General features: G+C 30.0%; 1 protein-coding gene and 1 non-coding gene across 2 annotated transcripts; one reads left to right on the top strand and one right to left on the bottom strand.

The window, feature by feature from the left end:
• Positions 1–4,381: 4,381 nt before the first annotated feature.
• Positions 4,382–4,489, bottom strand: LOC112533739. The gene has a single exon (XR_003078073.1). It is a non-coding gene; the product is annotated as a small nucleolar RNA R71 (small nucleolar RNA).
• A 1,566-nt stretch (positions 4,490–6,055) lies between these two features.
• Positions 6,056–8,803, top strand: LOC107262696 (uncharacterized protein K02A2.6-like). The gene is made up of 4 exons (XM_015729115.1): positions 6,056–6,746; positions 6,981–7,106; positions 7,203–7,908; positions 8,329–8,803. Exons 1-4 carry the CDS (start codon positions 6,056–6,058, stop codon positions 8,801–8,803), a joined length of 1,998 nt encoding a protein of 665 aa, XP_015584601.1.
• Positions 8,804–20,949: the final 12,146 nt, after the last annotated feature.

Genomic DNA, 20,949 nt, shown 5'->3' with positions numbered 1-20,949 from the left:
AAGACTTCTAAATAAACAAAACTTGAAGTAAAAGAATAGCAAACTCCTATTTTGACTTGGACTTGTTAAAAGATAACTTTTATTTTGACTTGGACTTTGACTTTTGAATATTCAACCTTGGACTTGGACTTTAGGTTTGGGCTTGAATTCAACATAAATCAGATCTGATCTTCATGTCTTCATGTTGGGCTTTAATCCATGAATGAAATACAATTAATCAAAGTTGAATCTCGGTAGAACTCCTAATTGGATTAGGATTCCAAGTGGAAATAGGAATCCTTTTGTCGCTTGAACTCTTGATGTCATCAGGACTCCTTACTGGATTAAGATCTTTAGTAGAATTATGATTCTTTGTTGAAGTAGGATTCCTTGTGCTACATGGGTTCTCATCAATTACTATTAGTAAGAACTACAACAAAAATAATTAATAATAAATAAATATATTTTATAACAATTTAATAAAATGAGTAATTTTTCAAATTAGATAAAATAAAATTGACTCATTATTATAATTTTATTTTACTTATAAATTATCGTATATTATAGAATTTAATTACATGTCTATGACAGTAAAAATATTCTAAATGCATTATGAAAATTTATTTATTATTAAAATTTTAATTAGTATATAATAGGTTATGACTAATCAAGCATTAGCATATAAAGAAAAACTTAAACATTATGTCTAAATAAATATAGTCAGTAGTGTCATTATTGCAAAACTTTATATATATCTTAATCTCAACATAAAATATTTTCTTTTCAATCTCATGCTTTTCAGTTCTTAGATATCTCATATTTTTCCAACTCGAATCATAGATTTAATAGAGTGGAGTGTCGGTGTTGAATCATATAGTTTCTTAGAAAAAATCTTAATTTAATTAAAATTTTAAATTGAATATATGTTTATATTTATAAATGATTATCAAATTAAAAACTAAGATAAAATAAATCAAGCCTATAATTTATATAAGTTAATATATTAGTATGAAATTTTTTTTTAACTACTTTATTATATCACCCTTCAACATTTTATATTTTAAAATTCATTTTAAATTTTATAAATATTATTCACTAAAAGGTGAATGCCAGTAAAAGAATAAATTATGGGATTGGTTTATATGCTCTTTTAAGTTAATACAGACCTGTGATATGTTTAACATGGTCTTCTTGTAATTTTTATGCATTATTGGTCTTTACTTTTATCATTCATGTTGTTTTATTAATACTTTTTTTTTTTTTGCATGTTTTGTTATATTTTTAGATGTTGATATTGATTTTTTGTGTTTTAATTTTTTTTTTTAGTTTTTCCTTTGTTAAATATGATACTTCCGTCATTCCTTACTATACTTTTAGATATTGCTATTAATTAATTTAATTATTGCAAAATACTTAACGAGTGGGAGTTCAAGTTCGAGCTCGAGCTCGAATTGTGCTTAATAAACTCAAACTCGAGCTTTTCTCATTATACAATCAATAAACAAATCAAATTTGGATCGAGCTTGAGCTATTCACAAGCCTAGTTATTTTTAGATGAACCGAGCTCTAGCTTCATTATAAAAGCTCGAATCGAACTCCAAACTCCGTCAAAATTAAATAAATCAAGCCTGAATTTATTAATATTCAGCTTGGCTTTACATTTAAATTACATATAAATTAGAAAAGAAACATTCAACTCGTCCGGACTAAACATTCAACTCGTCCGAACTGAATTTACAATCCAGCTCCCCCGAACTGAATCCATAATGGAGTTTCCCCGGATTGAGCAGCCAGCTCACATGGAAAAAGGGCGTACTAATTTCGAACCAAGAAGAAGTTTCAGCCCAAGTATAAATATTAAAAAGAGAAAAAGGGAATTGAAAGTTTGACTTACATGAATATTATAAAGAAGGAAGAACCGATTGAGATTGATTACTTTTGGTGTGCCAAAGTTTTTATTTCACAAGGTGGATTTGATCCATAGGCAGGAGCCCGCGAAAGGAAGTAGAATTTGTAACTATATGAGCTAACATTCCGACCTAGTTTTATGTCTCGATAATCACAATAAAATCATCGAAAGGGAATGATAAGAAAAGCCAAGAAATATAGGGCAATTATATCATGCATCCCCAATCTTATGATACTAAATGTTGATTAATTTATATTTATTAAATATATGTTAAATATCTATTATTTTAATATTAAATATCTATTATTTATTAATTCTCTTTTATTAAAAAATATTTATAGCATAATATAAATATTTATAAAAAAACTTTCGCTTGATTTCTTTTTAGTTTTTTAAATGTAAAAATAATTTATATTATATTTATATTATATAATATTTATTTAAATAAATTAATGAATATGGTATTTATTAGTAATCAATCTAAATTGTATATAGATATTTAAGGATATTTTAGAATTTTAATGATATATTTCTATATATAACATGGTGAAAATATGTGTTTTACCTCACTTTAGTTTTCTTGCCTAAATTCAGGAAATAATAGTCAAAGAGAAGAATCTGAGCTAAAAACGTACTAATGGGCTTTAATTGGACTGCGGCTACTAAAGGCTTGAGAATCAGACGCGTGGGCTATTAATAGTTTGGGCCTAGCGTAATTTATTAAGGCCCAAGAAGAGAGATTTAAGTAATTATTATGTAATTAATGGATAATTATCTTTTGAGTTGTTTAGTTTGTTTAGGACAGTAATGGATAATTATAGTAGTTATGTATTGAGAAAATGACTCTAAGAAGGAAATCTCTATAAGGAAATCTCTATAAGGAGTAGAGGTTAATTAAAACAGGGAGTTCTTCGACTACTGAAAATATCTCTAGAGAAGGTTTTTATCATTCTCTACAAAAATTTCTGTAGTTCATCATCTTCCACGTCTAGCTAGCTTGTCGTTACATCATTCTTTGAAGAAGCAGAGAAGCTTTTCGAAGACGTGGAGAAAGAGGACCAATCTTCTTCATTCCTTGAAGAGCCTTTGAACTTTGAGGGAGTTTTAGTTTTCTATTTTATAAATCTTAAGTTTTGCTATTTAATTACAATGATCGTAGGATTAAGTATGTTAGGCTAAGTTCCATAAGTGTTTAGTTTAGCTTTTTACTTATGTATGAACATTATATATTTTAAGTTTAATGAATGATTTCTTTGCCTTCCTTCATATGTTCATTAGTTTCATCTATTATTATTGGTAGACCACCATATCAATTTAATAGTAATATGTGTTATAAAAATCTTTAGGTTAAAAGTATTAGAAACATCATCTTTACTTTAATCTATGTTGGTATAAGAAATCTAAGTTGCATCATTAGCTTGAGTGACTTAGGAAAAAAGGCACATCACCATCTCATTTGTTAAATTAGGACTTAAGGGAATTAAGGGGATTACTAAGTAAAAGCTAGACTAAATGTTATTTTATCATATAGTTCATATTAATCATTCTAGTTGCATATTAATTTTCTGGTTATTTAATTTCTTTTATTAAACTAAAGATCATTCTCAAAATATTGGCTTAGAGTGTCTATATTTATTTTCAGTATTTTGTATGATAGTTGGTCTTTATAATATATGCTTTACAATTCCTTGTGAGACCGACCTCGTGGTGAGCTTGCCCGAACTACCATTGGGTTCGTACACTTGCGAGTCCTAATTTAGACACATCAAGTTTTTGGTGTCGTTACCGAGGAATTGTGTCAATATTATATTGATTAATTGTCAAATATTATTTTTATGTTTTTTGTTTGTTGCATGTTATTTATTTCTTTTTTATTTTTAAATTCTATTTTTAAGCTTTTTCTGAAATTTTTTCTTTGATTTTGTATGCCTAGCAGGAAAATGAGATAAGATGATTCATCAATTCAAAATTCCTATAACTTGAGATCAACTGTTAAAAAAGTAAAAGGAGACCAAGAGGTAGAGAGTGAGTTTGTACCTCTGAGAGGAATTGAATTTGAAGAAAAGTTGGAACAAGAGTTGGAAAAAGAAGTTGAGATAATGGCTAATAACCAAAAAGAAGTTGCAGCTTAAAGGCAAATGGCCATGAAGGACTATGCTCATCCAATAATTGGTAACACTACTTCATGCATAGTCTTAGGCGATGCATCTAGGAATTATGAGCTAAAGAACATCCATTTTAATATGCTTCCGTCATTCTATGGTATTGCCTAGTGAGGATGCATTGACATTCATTAGAGAGTTCTATGCTATAGTTCATACATTCCCATTATCTGGACTTAATGAAGATCAATTAAAGATGAGATGTTTTCCTTACTCATTAAAAGATAAAACAAAGGTTAGGTTAATGACCTTGCCTTCTAATTCTTTGAGAATTTGGGATGAAGTGTATAAAAAATTTATAAGTAAATTTTACTCACATCAAAAGACCAAAGAATTAAGGGCTGAAATTTCCAACTTTTATCAAAAGGATACTGAATCCTTTCACGAAGCATGGGACCGCTTCAAATCACTTTTACTACAATGCCCACACTATGGATACCCACTTCCTGTGACTAACTAATCATTTTATGATGGTCTAATACAACAATACCAATGTATGGTTGATAATGCAGCTAGGGGTGCTATGTTAGAAAGAACTGCTAATGAGGTTTATGACATCTTTGAGATGTTAGGAGCCAATTCACAACAAAAGAGTGTGAGAACAAAAAGAGTAGGAGTGAATAAAGTTGTATCTAATAATGAGATGGCTATGCAAATAGCCGAATTAACTAAACAAGTTAAGATTCTTGCTTCAACTAAGAATATACAAAGCAATGATGTATGTGGTATATGTGGTGTTTATGGTCATGGTACTAATGTTTGTTCGTCTTATGAGACTTATGCAGGAGATTATTATAAACAAGTTAATTTGATGGAATCTTATCAACCTAGGTAACCTAAGAATAATCCATACTCCAATACTTATAATCCAGGATGGAGGAATCATCCAAATTTCTCTTGGAGAAATAATGATCATAATCCACCATAAATACTGAGGAACCAAAACCAGCCCCAGTATCAGAATCAAGAGCCTCAATACCCAAGGAATCAAAACCCTCCATTTCCTAATCAAGGACAAGCCCCTAAAGAAAACCAAGTTTACAAGAAATACTCCAATCTTTTATGACAGCTACCCATGACAGAATGGAGAAGAATGAGAAGAAAACTAATTCCATAGAAGCTTCAGTAAAGCGATTGAAAATTCAAATTGGGCAAATTACTGAAGCGGTATAAGAAAATAAGAAAGAAAACTACCAAGTCTACCTGAGCAAGCTAAAGCAATCGCTATTCTTAAGGATGGTGAGTTATTTGATAATAATGTTGAAAATTTAATTGAAAATGATTCTTCTTAAGCAGATACATTAAAAGAAGATGGACTAGTTGATGTAGAGATAACTGAAGGAGGTTTACAAAAAGAAGAAAGAATATAGCCCAATTTTAGGCAGAAAGAGAAAGACGAGGAGGCATTTTCAGGACCTGAGTTTCATAAACCAGTTGAGCCTTATAAGCTTCCTATTCCTTTCCGAACAAATTGAAATAAAGTAAACAGGATAAGCAATTTTCTGAAATTTGTGATATGCTTTCTAAGGTAAACATTAATTTGCTATTTTTGGATGTGATAAAGAACGTGCCAGCTTATGCTAAATTCTTTAAGGAACTTAATTCCAACAAGAGGAGATATGGGAACAATGAGAAAGTTATAGTGTCTGAACTAGCAAGTGCAGTTCTCCAACAACAGTTATCTCCTAAGATGAAAGACCCTAGGAGCTTTACCGTTGATATTACAATGGGGGATAAAAAGGTTGCTAAAGCCATGTTGGATTTGGGAGCAAGCATGAATTTGATGCCATATTCAACATATGCACAAATTGGCTTAGGAGAATTGAAGCCAACCACCATGTCTCTGCAACTAGCTGATAGGTCAATTAAGTATCCAAGAGGCATAGTGGAAGACTTGCTGATTCAAGTAGGAAAACTGATAATCCCCGCTGACTTTATGGTTCTAGACATGGAAGGTACATCAGCAAGGGATAAGGAGTAAACAATACTCCTTGGTAGACCTTTCATGGCAACTACCAAGACAGTTATTGACGTGCACAATGGGAAGTTGACTATGACAGTCTTGGGAGAGACTGTAGAATTTAAAGTATTTGATTCTCTAACTATATCTCCTAGCACTTCAATTGATGAATATTCAAATGTTGATTGCATAGATTATATTGTTTATGAAACATATTTACAGTATAAGGATGATAAGTTAGAAGTTGCATTAACATTAGAAAAGCATGAAGAAAGTTTAAATGAAGAAGTCTTAGACTTACATGATAAGTTAGATGAAGCTATTCCAATATTACCTGATGAAAGCACTATTGAACCTTTAGATTCACCCATTAAAAGCAAATTAGAAATTATTAATGAACCACCTATGGTTGAGCTTAAGGAGTTACCTAACACACTTAAATATGTCTTTGTAGGAGAAAAGAATACGTACCCAGTGATCATAGCCTCTGATCTTTCTCCTTTAAAGGAAGAGGCAACTATTAAAAAATTGAGAAGACTTAAAAAAGCTATTGGGTGGGAAATTTCTGATATTAAGGGGATTAGTCCAACAATGTGTATGCATAAAATTATTTTAGAAGACAATTCTAAAGCGGTTAAAGATACAAAACGACGACTTAATCCCAACATGAAAGAAGTTGTAAAAAAGAAAGTTCAGAAGTTATTGGATGAGGGTTTTATATACCTTATAGCTGATAGTAATTGGATAAGCCTTGTTCATGTAGTGCCTAAAAATTCAGGCACAATAGTTGTTAAGAATGAAAAAGGGGAGTTAGTCCCTGCAAGAATGACAACAGGGTGGAGAATGTGTATTGATCATAGAAAGTTAAACGCCGCAATAAAGAATGATCATTTTCCTCTTCCTTTTATTGATCAAATATAAGAGCGTTTAGTAGGACATGAATTTTATTGTTTTCCTGATGGACTTTCAGGATATTACCAAGTACCCATTGCACCTGAAGATCAAGAAAGGACAACTTTCACATGTCCCTTTGGAACTTTTGTGTTTAGAAGGATGCCTTTTGGGCTTTGCAATGCTCCAGCAACATTCAAAAGAAGTATGTTTTCTATTTTCTCTAACATGTTAGAAGACTGCATCGAGGTATTTATGAATGATTTTTCAGTTTTTGGTTCCTCATTTGATGCATATCTAGGCAATCTGACTCGTGTACTTGAGAGATGCACTGAATGTAACTTAACATTAAGTTGGAAAAAGAGTCATTTCATGGTTAAACAAGGTATTGTGCTAGGGCATGTTGTTTCTAGTAAAGGTATTGAAGTAGACCAGGCAAAAATCAGTCTAATTACCAAATTGCCCCCTTCTACTTCAGTAAAGGGCATTAGAAGTTTTCTTGGCCATGCAGGATTTTATAGGCGTTTTATTAAAGTCTTTTCTAAAATTGCCCGTGCTTTAACTGAATTGTTGGCTAAAGATGTTAACTTTGTTTTTAATGATGCATGCCTACCTGCTTTTAACATCTTGAAAGATAGATTGATTAGTGCACCGGTTATTGTGGCACCTGATTGGTCTCTTCCCTTTGAAATCACATGTGATGCATCTGATTATGTTATAGGAGTGGTCTTGGGCCAAAGAGTTGATAAAGCTTTATATATAATATATTATGCTAGCAAAACTCTTGATGATGCTCAAGTAAACTATTCGACAACTGAAAAGGAATTTTTAGCTGTTGTATATTCATTAGACAAATTCATATCTTATTTGGTGGGATCTAAAGTCATTGTTCATTCAGATCATGTAGCTTTGAGATATCTTTTAACTAAGCCTAATGCTAAACCACGACTTATTATGTGGGTGCTCTTATTGCAAGAATTTGATATAGAGATAAGAGATAAAAAAAGGTACCTTTCGAGGTTGATTTCTGATTTTGATAACCTTGGTTCTAAAAAAGTAATTAATGAGACTTTCCTTGATGAATAATTGTTTGTAGTAAATCATGAGCCATGATATGCTGACATTATGAACTATTTGGCATGTGGTGTTATGAGAACTGACTTAACATGGCAGGAAAAGAAATGATTTCTATCAGGGTGTAGGCATTATTATTGGGATGACTCGTATTTGTTTAAACATTGTTCTGATAAAATGATTAGAAGATGTATTCCTGAAGATGAGCAACAAAGAATTTTAGCCTTTTGCTATGAAATGCATTGTAGGGGTCACCTTGGTGGTAAGAAAACAGCCTACAAGATTCTGCAATCAGGTTTCTTCTGGCCTTCGTTATTTAAAGATGTTCATATTTTTTGTGCTAAATGTGATAGGTGCCAAAGAAGTGGAAATATTAGCAAACAAACTGAAATGTCTCAAACTTTTAATCTTGTGGTTGAACTGTTTGATGTGTGGGGCATCGATTTTATGGGACCATTTCCACCTTCTCATGGTTATGAATGTATACTTGTTGCTATTGATTATGTATCTAAATGGGTAGAAGCAATAGCTACACGAATTAATGACACTAAGATAGTATGCAAATTCATAAAAGATAATATTTTTAGCAGGTTTGGAACACCTAGAGCAATCATTATCAACGGTGGAACATATTTTTGCAACAAGAAATTTAGCGCCTTACTAAAAAAATATGGAATAACTCATAGAGTTCCAACACCTTATCACCCACAAACATCAGGACATGTGGAAGTTAGCAATAGACAAATTAAGTTAATACTTGAGAAATCAGTGCGCCCATCTAGAAAAGATTGGGCTATGCACTTGACTAATGCCCTTTGGGCATATTGAATGGCTTATAAAACACCAATTGGAACGAGTCCTTATAGATTAGTATATGGCAAAACTTGCCATTTACTGGTCGAATTGGAACGTAAAGCATATTGGGCTATTAATGAGCTTAATATGGACTTAACTAAAGCAGGTGAAGAGCGTCTATTGTATCTAAATGAGCTAGAAAAAATGCATAGTGAGGCATATGAGAATGCCAAGCTATACAAAGAAAGGACCAAGAAGCAACATGATAAGAGTTTACTTCGTAAATCTTTTGCTCATGGAATGAAAATATTATTATTTAACTCAAGCTTTAAACTTTTTCCAGGAAAGCTTAGATCCAGATGAAATGTACCCTTCGAAGTAATAACGGTTTTCAATCATGGTGCGGTGGAATTATGTAACATTAAGACCCAAGAACAACGCAAAGTTAATAGCCATCACTTAAAGCCATATTATGAAGGGATGACCTACGGACATGAAGTGGAGTACATGGAAGCACCTCCAATTTGAAATAACCTTTGTCAATGTCTAGCTATAGATAATAAATTTAGCACTTGTATATTACATATTTTCTATTTTTACTATTTTAGTTTTCAATTTACAATATTTTCTCGCTTTGTTTTTAAGAACTTGCAAGAGATTCAACCATCTGAGCACATACATGATCATCAAGTACAATAAAGGAGCCTTATGTGATAACACTTAATTTACTAGTCAATATTGTTCTTCAAGTATTTATAAGATTATGTGTATTATATAAAGGTCATTTAGTTAGGATTTGAGTATCTCTTGCAATGCTTGTCTTTAGCTAGGAATTTAGTCTTAATTCTGGTCAAGTCCCCCTTGGTAGCTTAGTTTTTTTTATTACTATTAAATGTAATTTTGTTTTTATTAAAAAAAAATTTCAAGTCGAGCGAGCCACGTTGTGGTAACAAAATTTCACACAAGCCCGTAGCAGGGTCACCGCAGGAACGCATGGGCTCGGGCGAAGCGAGCGCGAAGGCCACAGGTCGCGACCTCGTGAGCCGCGGACAAAGATAACCCATGAGCCGCGGGCAAAGATAACCCGTGAGCCACGGGTGTTGCTGCGACAGCATGCAAGGACCTTGCGCGGGCAGCGAGCCACGACACAGCACCCGCGAGCCACGGATGTCGCCGAGGTGTGCAGGCACCCGAGCACCCGCTGCCGCGGATCTTTGCCAGCAGCCGCACTTGCGCACTGCGACCTTGCAGCGCATTTGCGAGGGGGGAGAGGGGAGAGGGTCGCGCACCAAAAGAAAGAGTACAAAAAATAAAGAGATGAGCAACTTTAATTTGAAATACATTAGGACTCCAAAGTTGTTCATCTCCTACCAAAAATAACAAAAAGAATTTTATATGAATTCAAAAACACCCCTCCCCAAAATCCTAACTCTCACATATAAATATATTTTTTTCTCCCCTTAACATCACCTTCCTCCATTAACACTACCTCTTATTTTCTCTCTCCTCGTTTCTCTTTCTCTCTCTACAAAAGACTTTAATTTTTCTTCCAAAACCTCAAAATCTTTACCCACCAATCTCTATTCTACCTATTCCATAGGTAAATAATGACCCCAAAGAAGAGAACAAGAAAGGAAAAAGGGGAAAGAGATAGTCTCAAGCTCTCATAAAGAAGAACAAAGCTTAATGGCAACTAGCTCCTTTTGATCTTTATTCTCATGAAGAGGGCAATCAATTCCTTAGCCTTGCTTCAAAAGAGCAAGTTTCATGTAAGTTTTTGAATGCTAACTCTCTAGTTAAGTTGAATATTTTTGAGAGAATAATGATCCTGTTGGATAGACTAGGATGGAAGGATTTTGCCTTTAACTCATTGTCATCATATAATGAATTAACTTTAGAGTTTTTAATAACTCTACAATATGATCCTTTCAATGACAAGGAGTTTAAGGTAAGATTGTTTGGGCATAATTATATTATTACTATTGATGCAATTGTCCAAGCTTTCGGTTTAAAGAAATGAGGTATTTATGAGCAACATCATAAGTTTGATTTGGGCAAGTTTTGAAAAAAACTAACGGGTCAAGACAAATATGATGTTAATAACATGCCAAATAATTTCTTCAATAATCATTGTTATCTGCTTATTTCTAAATTCATGTGTGGAGGCATATTTGATAGGAAAAAGATAAATAAGGTGACGAAGCAAGAACTAAATATTCTATGGTGTTTAGATACCCATAAATCTATTTCTTCGGTATACTTTATTATGCAAAGTTTACTAAAGACACTGGCTAGACCTAAGAATTATATCGGGTTAGGACATATTGTTACAGGTTTAGCCATGTATTTTGTAGTTTTGATCTAGAGTCTTCTCTGTATGAGGCATTAACTTCCGCGGGTAATTTAGATACTAATGCATTGATTAGAGCTAATTTGGTAAATTGTCATAGTGGTCCTCTTACTTTTAAGCGCGGATCGAGTGGAAGTAGTAGTAGTGTGGCTAGAGATGAGCCACCAAGACATGATGCAAAGGAAGAATAAGATAATAAAGAAAGTAGAGGGCAAGAATGGCATAGTCAAGGTTGGCACCAAGTGTTAAATTAACTACAAGCTATGAACACCAATCTTAACCAACGGCTCGATGCCTTGGATTCTCGTTTGGTTAATATGGAGAAGAGTCAATGTCGACAAGCATAAAAACTCAATTGCTACTTCGAATCTGTCGAATTTTCCTTCACCACCATCATCCCCACCTCATCATTGATTCTAGTTTTGTAATAAGTTCTTTTTTGGGTTTGTTTTTAGGACTTAGCTATCTAGTTACCATAGGGCATTTACTTTTATATTTTTAGCTGTCTTAGGATTTTCATACTTTATAACTATTTAGGATTTCTGTTATGCATTTATTTTGTAATAATAACTTTCTAATTTTGTTTTATTTATGATGTTTTATTTTAAGCTAATCAGCTCTTATCAATGATGGTTCTCTAAAAGCTTGTTTAAGGTTTATACGGGATGATGATTACTTATGGTCAATGATAATTAAATGGTATTCCAATTTTTAAAGGAAGTACTCTATCTTTTCCTCTTTTTTTGTTCCTTTTATGATTAAGACATTGAGGGCAATGTCTAAAATAAGTGTGGCGGGGAAAGATTTAGAGTAATTCTATTATATATGCTAAGTATTTAGTAGCTTTTGATTAATTTTTGTAAAAAATTTTAAACTATTATATACTCAGTTTTTTGTATTATTCTATACTAAAGAATCAATGAAAGAATGCTACTATGATAAAATCTTTGAGTTCTTGAATTGATTCTTAAGTACATATGAATATGAACTCATGAGTTGATTGCACTTAAATGATCAAGTGTTAATCTTTTGCATAAGAACATGATTAGTAGTTTAGCAGCATTTGACATGGGTATGATTAGAAGTGTATGATTTAGGTTATTATTCCCTTGTTATTATTATGGTTTACCTATGTTTATGAAAAATGATATGGGTAAGTTAAAAGCTCTAAGTTAATAATTCTACTCCACTAATTTTAATTGCTGAGTAACTGGGGTCTTCATGACCAATGTTGATTTTCGCTTAAAAAGGCAATTAAAATTATGAGTATGCAAAGCATCTTGATCTTTGTTTTGTTGAGTAACCAGGTGCATTCATTTTTCACGTTTGTATTTGCGTAAAAATGCATAACATCTCAAAAAAAAAAAAAAACCTCAAGTATTAAGTAAATCTAAGGGGTGAAAAGAAAAGAAAATTCAAGAAAAAGAGCTTGCAAAGCAAGTGAAAAATATAAATGCCTATTAATCTCTTATTTGAACATTAAGATTTTCCTTCTTGAATAAGGTTATCATAATTTGGATTATGCATTATAATTGTATTCATTGATAATGAGTTAAGCTATTTGTTGTGAACATGTGTAAATGATGAGTACTTGAATCTTTTGACTAACTATGATTGAGTTTACAACCTTTTAAAAAGAATTTGCATAATTTCTGCATTAGTGAGATTCTTTTGAACAGTACTTTTGAGCTGAGTACGAATTGCTTTATTGATTTTTTGCAACGATTGATTTTTAAGTCACTATTTATTTGAGGACAAGTAAAAGTTCAAGTGTGGGGGTATTTGATCGATCTAAATTGTATATAGATATTTAAGAGTATTTTAGAGCTTTAATGATATATTTCTATATATAATATGGTGAAAATATGTGTTTTACCTCATTTTAGTTTTCTTGTCTAAATTCAGGAAATAATCGCCAAAGAGGAGAATCTAAGCTAAAAACGCATTAATGGGCTTTAATTGGACTGTGGCTATTAAAGGCTTGAGAATCAGACATGTGGGCTATTAATAGTTTGGGCCTAGCTTAATTTATTAAAGCCCAAGAATGGGGATTTAAGTAATTATTATATAATTAGTGGATAATTATCTTTTTGAGTTGTTTAGTTTGTTTAGGATAGTAAGGGATAACTATAGCAGTTATGTGTTGAGAGAATGACTCTAAGAAGGAAATCTTTACAAAGAGTAGAGGTTAATTAAAACAGGGAGTTTTTCGGTTACTGAGAATCTCTCTAGAGAAGGTTTCTATCATTCTCTGTAAAAATTTCTATAGTTCATCATTTTCCACATCTAGCTAGCTTGTTGTTGCATCATTCTTTGAAGAATCATAGAAGCTTTTCGAAGACGTAGAGAAAGAGGACCAATCTTCTTTATTCTTTGAAGAGCCTTTGAACTTTGATGGAGTTTTTATTTTCTTTTTTATGAATCTTAAATCTTTCTATTTAATTACAATGATTATTGGATTAAGTATGTTAGGCTAAGTTCCATAAGTGTTTAGTTTGACTTTTTACTTATGTATGAACCTTATATATTTTAAGTTTAATGAATGATTTATTTGCTTTCATATGTTCATTAGTTTCATCTATTCATTAATTTTATCTATTATTATTGGTTGACCATCATATCAATTTAGTAGTAATATGTGTTATGAAAATCTTTAGGTTAAAAGTATTAGAAACATCATCTTTACTTTAATCTATGTTGCTATAAGAAACCTAAGTTGCATCATTAGCTTGAGTGACTTAGGAGAAAAGGCACATCACCATTTTATTTGTTAAATTAAGGCTTAAGGGAATTAAGGGGGTTACTAAGTAAAAGCTAGACTAAATGCTATTTTATCATATAGTTCATATTAATCATTCTAGTTGCATATTTATTTTCTGGTTATTTAATTTCTTTTATTAAACTAAAGATCATTTTCAAAACATTGGCTTAGAGTGTTTATATTTATTTTCAGTATTTTATGTGATAGTTTGTCTTTATAATATATGCTCTACAATTCCTTATGAAATCGACCTCGTAGTGAGCTTACTCGAATTAACATTCGGTTGGTACACTTGCGAGTACTAATTTAGACACATCAATTAGTAACAAAAATTTATTAAATAAATTAATAAATATTATATCTATAAATAATAAATACTTTTATCAATTATAAAAAAATATTTCAATATGCATCGCAAAAACAATAAATCTAATTTTCGTAAGGAATTAATATTATTTTTATTTAAATAAATATTTTATAATAATTTTGAGAAATATATATAAAATTATAACTACTGAATTAAAAACAAATTAATGATTATATAAATTATAAATGATAAAATAGTGAACCTTTAAGAATTGACGAAATAAAATCAAATTCTTCGCTAAAATAAGTGATGTTCACTAAACTCAATATTACTATATAGAATGAATAGGGAACAAATTAAACAGAGAAGATCTGGTAGCTTCTTTCAACTAAATTTTGAGGAATTTTATAAACCTCAACACCAAAAGAACTTTCTCATTTTCTTTGAAATCTTCAATTTTCTTGTATTGTACATAAAATTGAATAATGTGAAAGGAATGATTTGTGCTTAATTTTCAAATCATCGTTATCTAGCTGAAAGTAACTGAACAGCTACCATATATTAAAGTGGAAAGTCTTTTCTATTTGAAATGCTCTCAAATACTTAAAAATTGCGATTATCACTGAATTTTATAATGCCTTGCGCATTCCTATAACTTCAAATTGTATACATTATCATTTATTTTATTTCTCACCTTCCAGTCATAATCAATACTTCAGCAAATGAGTATAGAATTTATGATACGAGTCATTTTCAGAATCCAAAATGAGATGCATACACTGCGAAGCCATATCTTTTTTTCTTATTTATTTCTTTTCTTACATTGAATAAAAATGCAATTTGGTCCGTTACGTTTAAGAACGTGTAAACAAGATAGTAAGGATCTGTTTATTTATAGAAGATTATGAAAATTTTCTAAAAGAAAAAAATTCAAATGAAAATGGAAAATAAAACTTTGTAATAGAATCTTGCATTTACTTTAGCTATTTTTCTAAAGTGAAAATAAAAAACAATTTTTCTATATTTTTAAAATTATAACTAAATTTTAAAAAACTTTTGAAAATAAATTTAATATATTTTTTTTATATATGAAGTCACTTATTTTCAAATGAAAACAAGTAATTTTGACTTCATTTATTTCAAGTCTACCATTTATATTTAAAATATTACTTAAATAGAAAATAATTTTTTTTTAAATAAAGTAAACATGTTTTATAAATTTTATACGAAAATGAAAACTTTGTATTTTCTTTAAAAACTAAAAAATGAAAACAAAAAAAGTTTTATAAATAAGTTCTAAAAGTTTCTTCTAACTTAACTAAGGTCTCAAGTATAAGCTTTAGGTATGCAGCTGCATTAAAATTTTCGAGATAGTATTTTAACACTTATGAAATCCTATCCGACACACTCTAAATTAACTCTAGATATATGTAAAAGAAAAAAAAAGAGCTACATTTTACTCAAACGGCAGATACACATAATACAAAATTCCTAATACAAATACTTACCACGGCTTGTAGCCACCTATGCTGCATCTGAGAATGTAATCTCAACTAGATATGTATAGTTCCATCATTGTTTTGACTATTGTATGTGACTACTCTAGTACTAGAGGCATATTTTTAAGGGTCTAGTTTAGTGTCACATAAATATATTGGTATTAGTATTGTTATGTCATGTAAGGATCCAGAACCATATCATATAAAATTATTCGCTTTGGCATTTTCAAATCTCATGATTTTGTTTTTTAATAAATTTGAAAATTACTCAAAACGGTTATTAATTTTGAAATTTTTATGAACCTAACATGTATAATTTTGATTTTCGTACAATTTCTTAGCTAAACTATCTAAAACCATCTAAAGTGATTAGTTTCAACTCTTTATATGTATACGATCAATCATTTTATGCTTTGTTTCAATATAAAATTTCATTTATTCATATACCTCTATATCCTAGAGCTTTGTCATCTTAGCCTGCCAAAAGTCACTAATTATATATACTTCTTCCTCTTGGCCTAGCATTCACTCTCCGTCTTTATCAAACTTCTTCTCTTAGTTGAAATGTCACATGCTAAATCCATCTATTCTTAATATTCAACATAGTCTTTTATGATGTATATTTGTGGTGGAGGAGACATTTTTATTAGTGGTGGTGATAGTGACTCAATAATAATGATACTCATATGGTCAAGTAATGATTCACAAACGCATATACATTCACACACACAAGTACATACATACATATATATATAATACATATATATATATATATATATATATATATATATATATATATATATATATCTATATATATGTATATATATCTATATATATGTATACATGGGAAATGAAGAAGACTAGGCAAGAACTAGATAGTTTTTTCAACCAGTTTGAGTATAATCCCATATAACCTTCTCCTACCTGCAGAGGAAAATGCAAAGAAGATTTTTCCAAATCTTTTAAGAAAAAACGATTTTTTAGAAATAGGAGAACTTCCAAAAACAGAGAGAATTTCTACAAAAAACCATCCTCTTCTAAATTTCCAAAACAAAATTCCAAAAAATATTTTAGCAAAATTACTTGTTATAAATATGGAAAAAAGGGTCACACTTCAAAATATTGCAAGTTTTCTAAAAAACTTCATGAGCTCCAAATAGAAGATGAAATTTTGAGTAAAATTTCAGCTCTTCTTGTTGATTCCTCTGAATCAGAATTTTCGAATAGTGAGGAAGAGTTTCAAATTGATGAAATCAAAACCTCATCCGATTATTCCGAATCAGATTCTGATGATATTCCAAAGAATATTAATATGCTCACTAGGCAACAAGAAGCTCTTCTTGAAGCCGTCAAGCATATTAATGACTCCCAAATCCAAAAACAAGTTTTGAAAGAAATCCTAAAAACTGAAACCCTTGTCCCGTCTTCTAGTAAGAACACTTATGATCTTATTATAATCTTGGATAAAGGAAAAAAGTTAAAAAACCCTCTTCCTACCGTCCAAGAACTTCAAAAAGAAATCAAAGCCATCAAAACAGAGCTTAAAGATTTGAAAGAAAAACAACAAAATGATTCTGTTTTGCTCTAAAGCTTAATTCTCAAACAGAATAGTGATTCTGATTCTGAAGAAGAAAATGATTTTCAAAATTTTGAGGTTTCTGAAAATGTTCCAGAAAACTTCATTAATGTTTTAAAAGAAATTACCTCAAGAAAATATTTGATCCAAATAAAACTCATTTTCCCTGGTAATTTCCAAATAGAAACTATAGCTTTATTTGATACAGGAGCAGACCTCAACTGTATCAATTATGAACTGGTTCCTAAAAGGTATCATCAAGAAACAAAAGAAAGGCTTACCTCAGCCAATAGTTCAAAGATTAGAATTGCGGGTAAAAGGAAGCTGCAATTCTAAATAATAATATTGCTTTAAAGAATGTTTTTATTCTTACAAAGGATTTACATCAAACAGTTATTTTGGGAACTCCTTTTATCAATTTAATTACTCCTTTCAAAGTAACTACTGCCGGTATCATTTTTAAAGCTAAAGATTCAAAGATTGTTTTTCCTTTTATAGAAAAAGCCAAGAAGAGAAATCTCAATCTTATAAAAGCCCACTCAATTTATAATTTTGAGATAAATGCTTTGATTAAAGGAAAACAAACCTAGCTTTTCCACTTGAAACAAGATATGGGTTTGAAAAGAATCTAAAGTCAAATGCAAAATGATTTTGTCCAAAGAAAAAGCTCTGATACCAAGATGTAGAAAATAACAAGTAACAAGTTTTTGGTGTGCAGGATCCTCATACGAGGCAAGCACAGAGCATACAGTTGTTAAATCTTAAATAAAAATGGAAAGAAAGATGATAAAATTTTATTAATGGATGAACACATATACAAACTTTGAAATAAAAGCTTTAAAATGAAAGCTTTGAACAAAAGAAATATAACTTACAAGAGTTAGTGAATACAAGAGGAAATATGTATATATATGTATACATATATACATATGTATACATATATAAAAGTGTGAGAAAAAGGGATATATAAATTTAATGTTAAAATCTTACTAATATTTTAGTTAATTGAGTTAATTTGGTCATTTGACTCAATAGTAAGTCATATTAATAGTTTTTTAAGTAGAAGTCTAATTCTAAAAGTTCAACTCCATTAGAATTTTCAATCATTAAGGTGTAGTTGAGTCTAATTTGGGAGTCCAAAAAAATAAAACATAGATTTAATTTATTTATGGTTTGGTCATTTTATTAATTTGATTCAATAATAAGCAATATTAGTAGTTCATTAATTACAAGTCTAATTCTAAAAGTCTAATTCTATTAGAATTTTTAATCAATAGATGTAGTTAAGTGTAGTTTTAAGAATCCAAGAAATTACCTTATGGGGTTTGTTCAATATCTAGAAAATTGCTTAACAATAGTTGGACAAATATGAAATACTAGAGTGAACCAGAAAAGTTTTAGTAGAACCAGAACTAAAAATTAGCTAGGTAAGCATCATGCAGTAAGATGAGTAATTATTATAAACCATTCCCACGAGGATAGGGAAGGGCCTAATTGGTAGAAAAATAACATGAAATTTGGTGTTATCCTATTCTTGAAAGAAGAAGTAGAAAAAGATATAAATATACTAGTTAATTGATTCTTCGTCGTAGTAAATATAAATAAGAAAATAGAATTTATTTTTTTGTCTTTTCAACTGCACTTATATTTATCACTATAGAAATTGGGTTCAAACTTTCTCAGCCATTCTCATTAATACACTCTTGACATAGTGGTTCTATCAAAAAATACCTACTTCTCGATCTATCTCTGAGATTATTAAAATTCGGTACACATGTAGAAGAAAAATTTCATCCTCACTTGGGCTAAAATGTAATTTTTACTTATTCAAATAACAATTAAGGTGAAGTAGGATTGGGAACAACAAATCTCTTTATGATAAACATATTTGTTATGTAAGTTTGTTATTATAAGTAGTTCTTCTAGAAGATCGGATTGATAACATATACATACTTAAATTCTTAATGTAGATGTTATATATGATTTTTATCTCTTGCTCCTATAAAACTAAGAAGCCAAAGAGATTAATCAGTCATCCACAACCAATATTGAAGGATTCTTCATAAAGTGTAGGATTATTATGATCCTCTAAATTTTTAATTTGGCCTCTGAACTTGGAGTCATTCAAATTTTAACTTTCTAACTAATTCAATAAAAAACTCATCAAAAGTGGTCAATTCACTATAATCATAATATTTAATTCGTATGAAAATTTAATTTGGTTTTGAAATATACTAATTTGATCCGTGAACTAATTAAGTATCAAACTCTATAAAAATATTTCTTTTATTTGATTGTAATATCTAATAAAAACTAATAACTACCAATTATGACAATTAGTAATAAAAAATTATAAATGTGATAATTTATTATATTTATTAAATTAATTAGCATTATACAAATTATATAAATAACAAATTTAAGAGATTATAATAAAAACATTTCAAATAAGTTTTGGCGTATTAAATTAAACAAATCTAAAAATATTAAGTCATATATATTCTTATGGTTGGAAAATTTAATCCACCAATTGAACAAATGATCAGTTATTTAATTGTTTATATTAGATCAAGATTTGAACCGCGTTTGAGACTAAAAAATTATTATGTAATTATTTTTATTAAAAATTAAGAATTAACATTTTTAAAATGTATAATTTTACCGTAGTTATTAAAAGTATGATCTTATATGATTTTTGTAATAAAAATATTATTTAATTATTTTTATTAGATATTAGGATTGGATTATGCTAAAATTAAATTATTTTACTTTAACTCAATAAAAATCTAATTTTATACTATTTGACATTTAGTGCGAACTTTAAAGACCAAATTGGATTTCTTTTCTATGGATTAAATACTTTAATTGGAATGAATTGGTCACTTTTGGCAAATTATTGGAAAAATTGGCTAAAAGTTAAAACCTGAGCTAGTTTTTCATTTGTTGCAAATTCATGGGGTAAATTGACACTTTAGCTAATCCCTTTTACAAATCAAATGAATTTATCTTATACACAAGCGAGGAAAGTAAACAAAAAAGATAGAAGAACTAATCTTCTTCCTTTTATCACTTAGGAGCTTAGCAAGATAAAAGTCTCATGCACGAATTTGAATGAGAAAAAGAAGTGAGAATCTTCTTTTCGATTCTGTCTCTCTTACTTCAATTGTTGTTTTCTTTTTGTTACCTCGAAATAGCTACTTCACCTTCAACTACACGGCTTTCTAATATTCTTTTTATATTTCATCAGACAAATCGAATTTTCTTTTAGAAATCCTTTTTATTTTGAGTGTTATAATGAGGAACCTCATTGCTATTACTCAAAAAAGCATGAAGGGTATGCTTGCTTATTCGTCCATATAGGTCAAATAGGACATATTTTATTAATCAAAGAAAGATTTATCAACTAAAAAAAGATCAAAATATTGGCCAGAAGAACCATTATACGGGTGAATTATGTGAAGCAGGAATCAAACTAAGAATAAAATTGATTGAAGAAGATTATAGGAAGGAATCAAACTAAGAAGAAAAGTGATTGAAGAACATTATAATATCTGTCGAGAGATTGGTCATTTTCAAAGTAGTTGCTCTAAGATGAAAGAAGATCTAAATAGTTTGAAGCAACTCAAGGGTAAGATGAAGGTTGGTGTTGATTTTTCTGCAAATATGACTGGCATAAACGATGATGA

This window comes from Ricinus communis, chromosome 6, assembly GCF_019578655.1.
Source record: "Ricinus communis isolate WT05 ecotype wild-type chromosome 6, ASM1957865v1, whole genome shotgun sequence".
NCBI lineage: Eukaryota > Viridiplantae > Streptophyta > Magnoliopsida > Malpighiales > Euphorbiaceae > Ricinus > Ricinus communis.
Note: the sequence above shows the minus strand (reverse complement) of the source record. Positions and strands in the feature narration are given on the sequence as shown.